Source organism: Vanellus vanellus (assembly GCF_965231255.1).
Source record: "Vanellus vanellus genome assembly, chromosome: 2".
Taxonomy (NCBI): domain Eukaryota; kingdom Metazoa; phylum Chordata; class Aves; order Charadriiformes; family Charadriidae; genus Vanellus; species Vanellus vanellus.
In genome coordinates this window covers 155,057,787-155,070,975 of record NC_138906.1, presented here as the reverse complement: position 1 = coordinate 155,070,975, position 13,189 = coordinate 155,057,787, and the positions used below count along the sequence as shown (strand labels likewise).

The 13,189-nt window shown below is 53.2% G+C and overlaps 1 protein-coding gene across 1 annotated transcript in view; it reads left to right on the top strand.

The window, feature by feature from the left end:
* Positions 1 to 8,130: 8,130 nt before the first annotated feature.
* Positions 8,131 to 13,189, top strand: part of EXT1 (exostosin glycosyltransferase 1) — a 182,348-nt gene continuing 177,289 nt past the window's right edge. Inside the window, exon 1 of the mRNA XM_082479018.1 lies at positions 8,131 to 9,170. Coding sequence (XP_082335144.1) covers positions 8,218 to 9,170 — 953 coding nt within the window. The 5' untranslated portion in view covers positions 8,131 to 8,217. The remainder of the gene's footprint in view (positions 9,171 to 13,189) is intronic.

Genomic DNA, 13,189 nt, shown 5'->3' with positions numbered 1-13,189 from the left:
TTCTGCTCCGCCCAAGCAGGGATGAGTTTGGGGCTTTCTGCTCTTTACATTTACTCTTCATTGGGGTCTGTTCTGCTACAGCAATCAGCCCTTGGGTTTGAGGCTCTTCCTGCAGTGGAGCTGGCAAAGCAAACAGACCAACTTTGGATGTCCCAGGAGGGCACCCCAGGACACCTGCAGCCTCTGCCTCCTCCAGGGATGCTGCAAGCTCCTCTTGCTGGTGCAAAGGATGCATTTGGCTGTCTGGGAAGAAGCGGCTCACATAGCTGTTCCTTGACCCTTCCGAAATCCAGGTGAAGGGCTGCACAGAACCCTGCCGTGACCCAGCTCTGCCAGGCAGCGAGGGCTGCGCTGCCCACGTGCTGCAGGGGGGCTTGCCTCCACTGAGGAGTCCCCGAGGTAAAAAATAATATGGAGATGTAACCAGATTAAAAATAAAATAAAATAAAATAAAAACTACACTGTTGAAACTCTGTTGATGTCAGTGGAATTCCTTGCGTCTTACACCAGTGAGCAGAAAATCAGATCTGAAGTGCTGAGGCTGCTGGCAGATGCTTGCCTGTTTGTGTGTGCAGTGGAGAAAAGTGCTTGTTTGGTGCTGATTGCAGACTACGGAATAAGAGCAATTTCTCATCCCACCTCCACAGAAGCTATTTAAATAGTTTTACACCCACTTTGAAAGATGCTCAGTTAGAAAGGGAGTAAATCTGGAAGTTATTACTCCTCGAAGGAAGAAGCACCAATAAATAGGCTCTGCTAAGACTGCCGGCGCTCTTGGGGATAGCACCCGCCTAAGAGCTACGGCTCCCTCCGCCAGCCTGCCTTTGCCGTGAAACAGTTTTTATTTGGCAGCCCGCGGAGAAAGCACACGCCGCGGGAAAGAGCCCCACGGCTCGTGTCTGAGGAGCCCTTCGGTCTGACTCTTTGTCCCAGTGAAGCCAGGGGCCAAAGCCCAGCTGGTGATGTGCAGATGCTGCGCAGACTGCACAAACCACCACCCGCTCCCCATCCAGCCCAGGAGGGGAGGGAACAGCCAGCAAAAGCCAAGGACACGCAAGGCGAGGCGATAGGCAGAGCGCTAATTAAAAAAGCCCTTATGAAATACCAGGGACAGGGTCGTGCCACGTGCCGTCATTAAATGCCTCCCTTTCCCCTCCATGGGGATTCCTGGCCACCAACTCACTCGCAAAGTGAGCGGCGTTTGCCAGCTCTTTCCTAAAACTGGCGGTGGAGATTTAACCCACAGTGCAGCATCTCTGCAAGGCTGCTGGTGGGATGCTGCCCACCGCCTGGCTGCTGTCTCGGCCACCTGTGTCCTGTGTCACCTCCCTCTTTGCTAACCCTCCTGCCCAGCAGGCTAGTGCAAACCAGCGGAGGCCTCTTCCCCAAAGTGGCCGCTGGCCAAGTCTCTTCCCGGGGGTTATCGAAGGAAAAGTTAAACCCAGGTGGGAAACCGGACCACCAGCTCTGTGCAGGGGGGTCAGGTGTGAGCCAGGGACCTTGCTGCCATCTGCGACGCTGGTCATGCCTGAGAGCAGACATTCAGGCGGCCAGGGAGTTTTCCCAAACCCACCACATTAGATGCTTGTGGATTTAAGGTGTTTCCGAATTAGGCTGCACCCAAAGAGAGACTTTTATGAATTTATGCACTAAAAATAGCCACCCAGTGCCTAAGTCCTCTAATGAATCTCACACAATGCTACTGTCAGAGCCAGCTGCTTGTATTTATACCTTCTCAGCACAGTCATCCTGCTCCATAACGCAGCACACTGGGGCCCCGACCCTACAGCGAGTTTCAGGCAAAGCCTTATTTGTCTCTGGCTTTCCCCCAGCAGAGCTCTACTGTGAGATTAAGATCTTAATATTTATAAGCCTCTGGTTTTACTATCTGTTTAATGTCACGGTAAATCAGGTGCCTACACTGCTATCCCTCCATCCCACCTGAAACCCTCACCTTATTAGCAAAGGTCAGTTATGTTTTTCCTTAAAAATAAACTAATTATAAAACCGCAGTGATTTTCTCACATTTAAATAGCCTCTGTAACAACCAATTATTTCCGAGGACATGAGAAACAGCTGTTGCAATGCCAAAGCTCAACCAGTTACATCTCAGCTATTTGAACGGATAAGAGTTGGTACTTTTATTCCTATGTGATATTACCAAGAAGTGATAAACAACCATAGCGTTAGTATTAATTTGTGGAGCAAAGATCACTTTAATTTGCCCCAAGCTGAGGAACAATTTTAATAGAGTATTACCATTCCACAAACAACTATTTGAAAGTCTGTTCTGCCTTTCCCTCCTTTTTCCCCCCTCTTCCTTTTGTTTTTCATAAAACAACACAACCCTGGGCAAGGGCTATTTGAAGGCAGAAACACTTTATAAGCCAGCCTTAAATCCTTACAGAATGGGGAATGGACTTAAAAAAATGCTTTCCAAAGTTTAGTCCGGCACTGTCCACTAATGAATAAAAAGAGAGCACTGACTTTGCCTCCCAGGGACCTTCTCAGCTCCTACCAGAAGGTGGGCAAACATCACACAGGAGTTGGTTCCTCTCCCGCAGCCTTCGGGTGAGGACTTCTGCTAAAAGCTTCTCTCTTCAATCTGTGTATAATCACCCAAATCAAAGTGGGATCTACGTGTACCTGGCATCTGCGGAAACTGGGCTGCTTTCATTTAGGCTTGTGAGTATAGAGCCAAGCCTGGAGCTCCAGGCCACCAGCTCTGCAAGGTTTTCCTTAACTCTTTGGAAATTCTGGTTGCACTTAGCAATGGACAAGTGTGTCCATAGCACAAAGAATGGTGGTTTGAACTAATTAAGCAACAGGGTAACATTTTTTAACTGCACACGTGCTTGTCACCAAGCCCTTCCAAACATCTTAGCTGTGCTGTGTTTTTCTGCCGCTTTTCTCCCTTGGATCATGACACACTTGACAACGGTGATAAATCAGCTCTCAGACTGTCCTATTAGCCAGGAAAGCATTATCAACCCCATTTAGCTGGAAATCTGAGGCCTACAGGTAATCTAACAGAGTGATTAACCCAGGGAGCTACCAAAACCAAGCCAGTCTCAGGAGGGGAATCCCACTCCACCTACTCTGGGAGGATGCTCTCCTGGAAGGTACAAGGGTGATTCTCAGTATCCTACCTGGGCAAACACTTTAAGCACAGAGTTACAAGATTAAAAAAAAAAAAGGGGGTTAGGGACAGGTGAGCATGTGACAGCATTTTCTCTTATGTTTTGTGTGGATTTCAATGCAAAAAGCATGTTTTGAGGTTCAGGCTTGAACCCCATAGACAAAGTAGATGGAGGAACGCCCAGTGGGTCAGTCAAGGACATTACTCAACATCATCGAAAGTAAGGCGCATCCAAGTGTGCAAAGCAGTAGGAAATTTTTCACATAAAAAAAGTGGAAGGGACTTAATGCTCCTCCAGAGTTAGATGGCAACTGGGCAGAGAACTCTTGAGGAAATAAATTTTGGAGGCATCTAAAGTGCACCCTCAGTAAGTTTGCAGATGACACCAAGCTGAGTGGTGCAGTTGACACACCTGAGGGATGGGATGCCATCCAGAGGGACTTGGACAAGCTCGAGATGTGGGTCCAGGTGAACCTCATGAGGTTCAACAAGGCCAAGTGCAGGGTTGTGCACCTAGTTTGGGGCAATCACTGGTATCAATACAGCCTGGGGAATGAAGGGCTTGAGAGCAGCCCTACCAAGAAGGACTTGGGGATACTTGTGGATGAAAAGCTGGACATGAGCCAGCAATGTCCACTCGCAGCCCAGAAGGTCAACTGCATCCTGGGTTGCATCAAAAGAAGCACGGCCAGCAGGTCGAGGGAGGTGATTCTGCCCCCCTACTATGCTCTGGTGAGACCCCACCTGGAGTACTGCATCCAGTTCTGGAGCCCTCAGCACAGGAAAGACATGGACCCATTGGAGCGGGTCCAGAAGAGGGCCACAAAAATGATCAGAGGGCTGGAACACCTCTCCTATGAGGACAGGCTGAGAGAGTTGGGGTTGTTCAGCCTGGAGAAGAGAAGGCTCGCGGGATACCTTATAGCAACCTTTCAGTACTTAGAGGGAACTTATAAGAAAGATGGGGACAACCTTTTTAGCAGGGCCCATTGCAATAGGATAAGGGCTAACAGTTTTAAACTAAGGAGGGTAGATTTAGACTAGGTATAAGAAAGATATTTTTTACAATGAGGGTGGTGAGACACTGGCCCAGGTTGCCCAGAGAGGCTGTAGATGCCCCATTCCTGGAAACATTCAAGGTCGGGTTGGACGGGGCTCTGAGCAAGCTGGTCTTGTGGAAGGTGTCCCTGCTCATTGCAGGGGGCTTGGACTGGATGACCTTTAAAGGTCCCTTCCAACCTAAACCATTCTACTATTCTAAAGCTACAGCTGGACACCAAGAGAAAGACCCAAAATGAGGAGTCCACACTAATCCACCTCTTTACAAATCTGGCCCCAAGTGACTTGCCACAGATTGGGCAGGTGTTAAGTTGCAAAGCCAGAAATAGAAAACCGATTCCCTCTCCTGGCCTTTCATTTGAGGCCTTGGACAGATTCCCAGACAACTGCCAGCCATATGAAGATATAAATTATTTGGACGAGTGCAAAGGGTAATGGACCAGGGTCAAAAGCTACCTGCAAGCTTGCAGACCCTTAGCAGGCACCAGTGGCCAGAGCAAAACTGGGGGTTGCGACTCGTGTATTTGCCACGTGGATATCTTGAAATACCTTTTCACCGCGCAAAATTTCTATTATATGCTGGTTTTGTTCCCCACCATCCACCTGCCTAGTAGCAGATGCAGGCAGATTTATTACTGCAGAGAGAGGTAGGCTGCCATTTCTGGAGTGCTCTGCCTCTAGCGCCTGCCCGGGCTGCAGATAACTCTCCGTCCGAAGAGTCGAAGGCAGGTTGTGTGATTGCTGTCGGCTGCCGCGTTGCCCACAGGGCCCAAGCAGCATCAATGAAACGGGCTGGAGACAGGCTGAGTTCATTCTGTTACGCAGGAAAATTACAAACTGTGGGTGATAGCTGGTTTAGAAAGGCAGTCTTCAATAAGGCAACCGATCACCATAGCCCCTCTTTCCCCAGTTAGGGGCACGCACGTGTCACACGAAGTAAGACTTGCCTGGCATAGCAGGATCCAGATCTGGACCTGGAGCAATCATACCGTGACTCAGGAATCCTATGGCTGAAGGCTGGTAACAGCAATCTGCAGAGGTTTATTTCTCTGTGCTCTAAAATGACCCCCTAACTGCCTTTGTCCAAATCCAAATATTTTAAATCTTTAGTAGTCGCTGCTGCTGTGAAGCAGGCAACAGCGTGGGTACCTCAAACACAGGGCAGTTCAGCTGGAAACCCAACAGCTTTCGCTTCCCTCCCACACTTCTCGATTGCGGTGAGCAGCGCTTTTGTGCCACAGGCTCACCAGCACCCCATCCTCAAAATCTACTCACAACAGCTACCGTCCTTGGCACAGGCAGCAGAGCTCACAGGCTTCCTTTTCTGTTTGAAACCGGTCCCCAGAGGCTTAATTTGCAGACGGTAATGGGATTCCATCTTCCTGCGCCTGACAGAAGGTGTCTCTGCGAGCAGCCTTGGTTCACCTTTCAAGAAGCTGACCTCTTTTTTCTTGAACAGCATCCCAGTTTTGGTATGTGGGCTGTGACAAATGTTTCAGGGAAGGATTACAGGGTTAATTAACACATTAATATTTAATCCCGCTTTCCCACTATCAGGTCGTTGGTCGAAATTTCTGCCCCCTGGACCCAAATCTATGCTGGCCATAAATATGACTTTCTTCTCAGAATCTTTTTCTTATCATCATTCCCAACTCCCTTCTTCTGCCTCAAGCCCTGGCCTCCTTTCTTCAACAGCCCTCCTTATGATCAAATTATTTTGGAAGGGAGTTGTCTTCTCTTGGCTCCAGCTGCAAGATCGAACCTCATTTACTGTCAGTAATGTGCCCTTCCATGGTAGACTCTCACCTCTTTTGTTGAGGAAGCACGCTGCCTTCATGAGTGTTATCCTCACATTTCTCCTCCTCAACTCTGCAGTAGTGGAGGGAGAAGAGGAAAGGACATGACAGGGGCCGCAGCTCACTTTTGGGATGGGTGTGGAAGAACACGGGGATGGGGAAGCTTTTGGCCAAGACAGGTTTTCTGTCTCTCAGCTGGTGTGAGACACCTCTGGATCTGGCAGCAGAATGGGAGGTGGGATCGCGGCCTGGGGAAGGCAAATCCGTTACAGCTTTAATGCTGGATATGAGTGGCGGGGAAAGCACGTTGGCTCAGGCTTTAGCATGGGAGTTTCTTGACATCCAGGGTCTTGTGCAACCAGCTTGAAGCCTATCCCATTCAATTTCCCCGCTACTATTTGCTGAGCTAGCAGGACTGAAACATGTACACCCATTGGTGTGCAATCACACTTTCCAGCGCCGCGTGCGCCAGAGCAAGCCGGGGCTCCGGTTGCACTCCCGCCGCCCTTCCATCCAGGTCCTGCCCTGGGTATGCCACACCAACCAGCCTGCTCAAGAGATGGGGGCTCTGCCCAGTAACGCGGGCTGCCGGGGATGGAACTGAACACCAAGGAGCAGATGAGATTAAGCACAAACACGTGGCTGCAGGGGTGGTTCAGTGCTTCAGCAGCTCCCTACAGCCTGCTCATCTGCTCAGCATTTTTTCAGTGTCTGTTGGCCCTGAGTACCCACCTCTGTGGCACACAGGGCCAGCTCCTGAGGGATGCCAACCACATGGCACCGCAGCCGGAGCCAGCGGTGGCGGGGAGCGCTGGGTGCTCCTGGATTTCACAGCAGCCCCAGTGCAGGCAGCACAGCCATGACCTCTCCTCTCTTCTGCCTTCCCCACCAGCGAGACAGGAGGGCAGCCACGGCTCTGGGCCCGACCCTGCCCACGCCACGGATGCGTTCCCTATAATCGTTTTTTTTTTTTTGGAGGGGGGGATTTCCCCCCATTGTTGGGTAGTTGGGTCTGTTCCCCCCAGTACGCTCCCAGCCCAGCCGTGCCCCGGGGCGGCTCCGCGCTCGGCAGAGGGCAGCAGCGGCGGCAGAAAACCGGGCCGGACCGAACCGGGCTGTCCCGGCTGCACGGGGCGAGGGGGAGGCGGCGAACCGGAGCGGACGGGCGGGCGGAGGGCAAAGGAAGCCCTCCCAGGCGCTGGTCCGGGCCTCGCCAGATCTAAGCCCAGGGAGGCGCGGGGCGCCGGTGGGCAGGACCACCCCCCCCCCCCCCAGTGTCACCACCGGGACCAGCAATGAGGATGATGAAGAAACCGGCGACGGCGCCCCCCGCCCGTCGGGTTATGAATGGGTGCAGCGGAAGCCCCGCCCCCCCGGACGTGACGCCCCGCCAATGGGGGCGCGGGGCTGCGTGGCTGGATGAGGTCAGCGCGGCGGTGCCGGGGCGGGGGCGGTGCGCGGGGGGCCGGGTGAGGCGGGGGTCGCAGCCCGCGGGCGGGCAGGGCAGGGCAGGGCGGGCAGCGCGTGGGGCTCGGCGGGTCGGCGCCCGCTGCCGCCGCGGCCCGGGGGAGGCGGGGAAGGGAGGAGGGGCGAGGAGAGGGAGGAGGGGAGGGAGGAGGAGAGGGAGGAGGGTCCTCGCCGCCGCCGCCGCCGCCGCTCCGTCCCGGGGGCCATTCAGCGGGAGCGCGGCGAAGAGCGAGCGGCGCCGGGGCCGGGCGGGGGGCGCCGGGCGATGCAGGGCTTCGTCAGGCTGCGGCGCGGCGGCCGCGGGCTGTGAGCCGGCGGGGCCGGGCTGGGCTGGGCCGGGCCGGGCCGGGCTGGGCTGGGCTGGGCTGGCGGCGCGGGGAGGGGAGGGGCGGGAAGGCGGGAGCGTGGCGGAGGAGAGGGCAGGCAGCGGCGGGAAGGCGGGAGCGGGGCTGCCCCCGGTGCCCGCCCCGCGCGGGGGGCCGGCCCCTGAGTGCATGCGGGGCGCCCCGCCGGGCCGCCGCCGGCCCGCCGCCGCCTCCCGCCGCCCCTGAGAGACCGGCGGGGAGAAAGTTGCGGCGGTCGCCCACATGCGCGGCCCCGGCCGGCGGCTTGGGGAACGGCGCCGAGCGGAGGTGGGCGAAGAGAGTTTGAAGCGCTCGCCGGCGGGAAGATGGCGGAGCGGAGCTGAGAGCGGCGCCCGGCGAGCTCGGGCCGCCCCCGCCTTCCTCCGCAGCCCCCCGGACCCCCGCCGGACACATGCAGGCCAAAAAACGCTACCTGACGCTGCTCTCCGCCGGCACCTGTCTCGCCCTGCTGCTCTACCTGGGAGGCGTGCGGCTGCGGGCGGCCCGGCACCCGCCGCCCGGTAGCCGGCATGGCCCGCCCCCGCGCCCCGGCGCCGAGCGGCCCTGGCCCCGCTTCCCCGACGCCCTGCGGCCCTTCGCGCCCGCCGAGCGGCCGGGCCCCGAGGGCGGCGGCGGGCGCGTCTCCCCCCGGCAGCGGCGGGACGCCAGCGCCGGCCTCTACCGCGGACGCCGCTGCCGCATGGAGTCCTGCTTCGACTTCGCCCAGTGCCGGAAAAACGGCTTCAAGGTCTACGTCTACCCGCAGCAGAAGGGGGAGAAGATCGCCGAGAGCTACCAGAACGTCCTGGCCGCCATCGAGGGCTCCCGCTTCTACACCTCCGACCCCGGGCAGGCCTGCCTCTTCGTCCTCAGCCTGGACACGCTGGACCGGGACCAGCTCTCCCCCCAGTACGTGCACAACCTCCGCTCCAAGGTGCAGAGCCTCCACCTGTGGAACAACGGCAGAAACCACCTGATTTTTAATTTATACTCCGGCACCTGGCCCGACTACACTGAGGATGTGGGGTTCGACATCGGCCAGGCCATGCTGGCCAAAGCCAGCATCAGTACTGAAAACTTCAGACCCAACTTTGACGTTTCTATCCCGCTCTTTTCTAAGGATCATCCTAGGACAGGAGGGGAGAAGGGATTTTTGAGGTTTAACACCATCCCTCCTCTCAGGAAGTACATGTTGGTATTCAAGGGGAAAAGGTACCTGACGGGGATAGGGTCAGACACCAGGAATGCCTTATATCACGTCCATAACGGAGAGGATGTTGTCCTCCTGACCACCTGCAAGCATGGCAAAGACTGGCAAAAGCACAAGGATTCGCGTTGCGATCGAGACAACGCTGAATACGAAAAGTAAGTGTGCACCGTCCCTTCCCGTGCATGTGTCCCCGGGGGCTCTCCGGCATGCCCTGGATGCTGGGCAGATGTGAGCAGATGTGTGTTGAGGCGCTGGCGGCTGCTTGCCAGCCAGAGCAAAGTTGCGATCTCTCCTTCGGGCGGGTTGGTGGCTCCTCCTGTCCCCGGCGAGGCTGCTGGATGGATGGATGGTGCCTTGGCTGGGGGAGATGGTAGGGAGGTGTCCCGCAGCGCTGGTTTTGCTTGCCCTGGGGACCGATGACCTGTATCCGCAGCCTGTTGGCTCTGCAAATGCGGCCAGCGGCAAAGATGCTGCCGGAGAATGCTCTGGCATCTGGCACTGCCCTTCGGCCCCCCAGTGCCTCTTAGAGTCGATGGCCTGTGCCTTCCCTGCCCCGAGACAAAGTTTGTGCGAGTCCTCAGCCCTCTTCAATGTGTGTGTGAGCCCGGCTCCCGCGGTGGGTTAGTTGCTGAGGGCAATAGCTGGGATGCTCTTTCCAAAAAGCACTGCCCGTCGTCTGCCCAGTGTCTGTGTGTCTGCAGAGACGAGGCAGTAACTTGCCTTGTTGTCTTTTTCCTCTCTGTTCAGACCGGCACAGTATCGGTAAAGAAAGGAGGAAAAAGAAATGCTGACTCTGTTCACGTCCTGTGTCTGAGTTTCTGATTTTTTTTGCATGTGAGAGGAAACACTGGTGGTGCGAGCAGAGTGTGTTTTCTGGGAATGCTTGGTTTTTTGGCTTTCCCTGATTTTTATTTGTTCGTAGTGTCACTGTGTAGCCAAATTTTGCGTCGCTGTGGTGCTGCCCTTCTCTTCCAGTCTGCTTTTCAGGTTTGTATATATAGCTGCCGGGAAAATCACTTCCTGGGAATTGCCTCCAGGACTGTGATGCTGACTAAGCCGTTTGCAACTGATTAGTTCATTTAAATGCCGACCACCGCTACATTTGCTGCAGAGTGGGTGTCTATATATGAAGTTTTCCGCATGAGAATGTTTCCCATGTAGCAAGAGTTAGACGCTGAATTAAAATAGACCAGCCGTATAGCGCTGAGTAGCGTGTGGTGGAGCTGCACCGAGAGCTGCCAACGGCTGGAGGGGTTTGCGATGCACAGAGGAATGTGGGTGGAAAAATACTCCTGGAGAGCAGTTGGGAAGAAACTATGGTAGCATTAATGCTGATCAAAATTTCCAGCTGGCTGCCGGTTTCTCCACTGAAACTATCCACAGGGGTTTGGGAGAGACCGGGAAGGTCAGCGCCGCAACGCCGGGAAGCCTGCGTGTGCCTGCGCGAACTCTGCTCACCCTCTGGTTACTGTAAATCCGCTGCAGAGGGGGAGGAAAGAGCAGTGCAAATACTTGGTGGACTTTTAATCCCATTTGCTTTCAGAAAACTGATGGGTGAGTGGTGAAATGATGCACATGTGGAAGCGATACAGCGGTGGTACTGAGCCATCAGTAGAGATACTAAGCTAAGCCCATGTTATTCATGAGCTGGGTGTCCCTTTGGCTTGTGACCTCCTTTAGGGAATATTTTTTTGGGAGGAAGAAGGGAGACCTGATAACTGTAGCCTTGCAGGCTGTGCTGGTTTTTAGCATAGATCTCAGCAATTTGAGCTAATTTACAGATAGGTAAAGTCCTGGTTATTTGCTGTGTTCTACCACATGTGTGCTGTCGAATTGTCACAAAAGCAAACATACCCTCCCGTGGTTTGACGTGAGTAGGGCCATATTCACTTTTTTTACAGCTATGCCATTTGGTCTAATAAAAGACAGACCTCTGCCTGTAAGTTCTGCCCCTCCTAAAGTGCCTTTGCCACTTATTTTGTAGTGAGGGCTGTACATAACAACCCTCAGGGGATATGGAAGCATGAACCTGACTGGTACGCTGTGCTATTCATGCAAAAACCATACTTGCCGCTAAGATGCGGCTGTGTCCGGGGTGGGATATGGGGACTTAAACATTCATCGCAACGCTGCTGTTAAAGACAGGAAGTAAAAAAGGTGATTACAAGAAAATAAGATTACTCCAAGAATTGAGGCTGAGTCTGTGGTTGGGCCACTGAGATGAACGGGTTTGCTCTGGTGCAAAACTGCAAATGCTGAAGCTCTTTAACCCAGCATCTTATCTGAGCGAGCGCACCTGCCAGAGCGTGCTGCTGCCCCTTCGCACTCCTGCTTCGGCGCCGATTCACAGCAAAGTATGCCATCTGCTGATCTCCCAGCACTGCATCCTGCGGTGGCCTGCGTTCTCTGTCTCTCCCATGCAAGTATGGACCGCGCCTGGCACTTCACTCCCCTTATAAATTCTGACAAGGTCACATCCCCAGGGAAGCCTAGCGGCAGTCAGCCGGTTGAAATGCTTCTGTGCCGATGTGTAACCCAGGTGTGAAAGCTGTAGGAGGGACTCTGCTATTCACCCCACCTAAAACAGCATCTGATCATGAATGAGGCTGTCGTGCTTGGGAAAGAAATGTCTCTAAATACAGCTGGGCCTTGAAAACCACACAGAGAGCTGCTCTCCTGGGGCTTTTTGGGCTCGGATTTAACAATGCGTCCTCAAGGTTTTAATCAAAAAGAAGAAAAATGTGTTCTCCAACATACGTATATTTGTGTATCCATATAGAGTTGTGAAAGTTGCATATCGCACTCTTCTGTGCTGGTTTTCGCATCCTCTGCTGTGATGCTTATGCTATTTCACTTGGTGTGAAAGGCAGGAGTGGGGGTGCCCTGGCCATGGAGAGCTGGCCCCGAGATTGTGGTCCTCACCAGGGCGATATATAAATGGTTAGCTCTGGGTGGAGGCTTTGCCAAGCTAGGTAAATTAGGTGACCAGATTTTAAAACATGGTAATCCTTTGTCAACAGGGTGGTAGTGTTATGCTTGGTGCCAGTGCACATTGCAAGTTAGTTGTGATGGGGTTTCATCTGCAGTGCAACATTTGGTGTTGGGTTTGAACAAGGTCCACCTGTCTGCAGGATGTGTTTTTTCCTCTCTAGGAGATTGAAAAAGCTGAGAAAGGTGACTTCGTGAGCTGTGGAAAATGCATAGAGTGTCTTATTTCGTTTGGAGGAAGGAGGGAAGGGCATGTGCGTATTTGACTGTCTCCCTGAATTGTATTGAAAGATCCAGCTGTAAGTTACAGCTAATTAATTTGCATCCCAGTTATGCATCTCAGCAGATAAAGCCAATGCAGACTAAAATGATTTGTATTATCACGATTAGTCTACTAGCAAACAGGATATAAAGGAAAAAAAAAAAACAAGAAAAACTCTAGTTCCTTTATGGTGCACTTGACTGTCAAAGTTGGCCTTTGTCACCCAGCGCTGCGGCAGCTGGGCTTTCTGAATTCCTCCATGGTGTGATTTCAGCGTCAAGCTTTCCATTTCACAAAGGGTTAAGCGAATAAACAGTGCTGCTGCTGAAGTTTGAAGACAGCCTCTTAAATATTTAATGACAGTCTAAATATATACATATGTACAATGTGTTTTAAACAAAGGCAGAATTCACGTACAGGCTTAACTGGTTCCAAATAATTACTTTTTGGAAGGTAATATAAATGACTATGGATGCCGAAAGAAATGGAAGAATGCGATGTTCTAGTAAAGCCAGATGCAGAGAAGAGATTTGCGCCAAAATGGGGATCTTTCTAGGAAAGTAAATAATATTGTCAGTGGTGTATCCCCTGATCTGCAGCAGCCCTGCCCTTGGAAGATGGAGAAAATGATGGTATCCAAAGACGTAAGGTTTTGTCAAATGCTCATTTGAGGAGGCTTTTTGCTCATACCTGTGCAGGATAGCTGAAGTTAATGATGGTAATGAAACAAAGGGGTAAAACGAATAGTGAAGAGGGTTGAAGGGAGTAGGATGGAGACAGGGAAGTGAGCAAAAAATATATTTTTGGAGAAATGTGAACTTACGATGGAGAACAACTAGTATAGCGGGGTGTTCTTTATAGACTTAATAAGTTTTTCGGCTAGTCAGTGCTCAGAAGGCCTGTGTGATCAAGAGTGAACTGAGA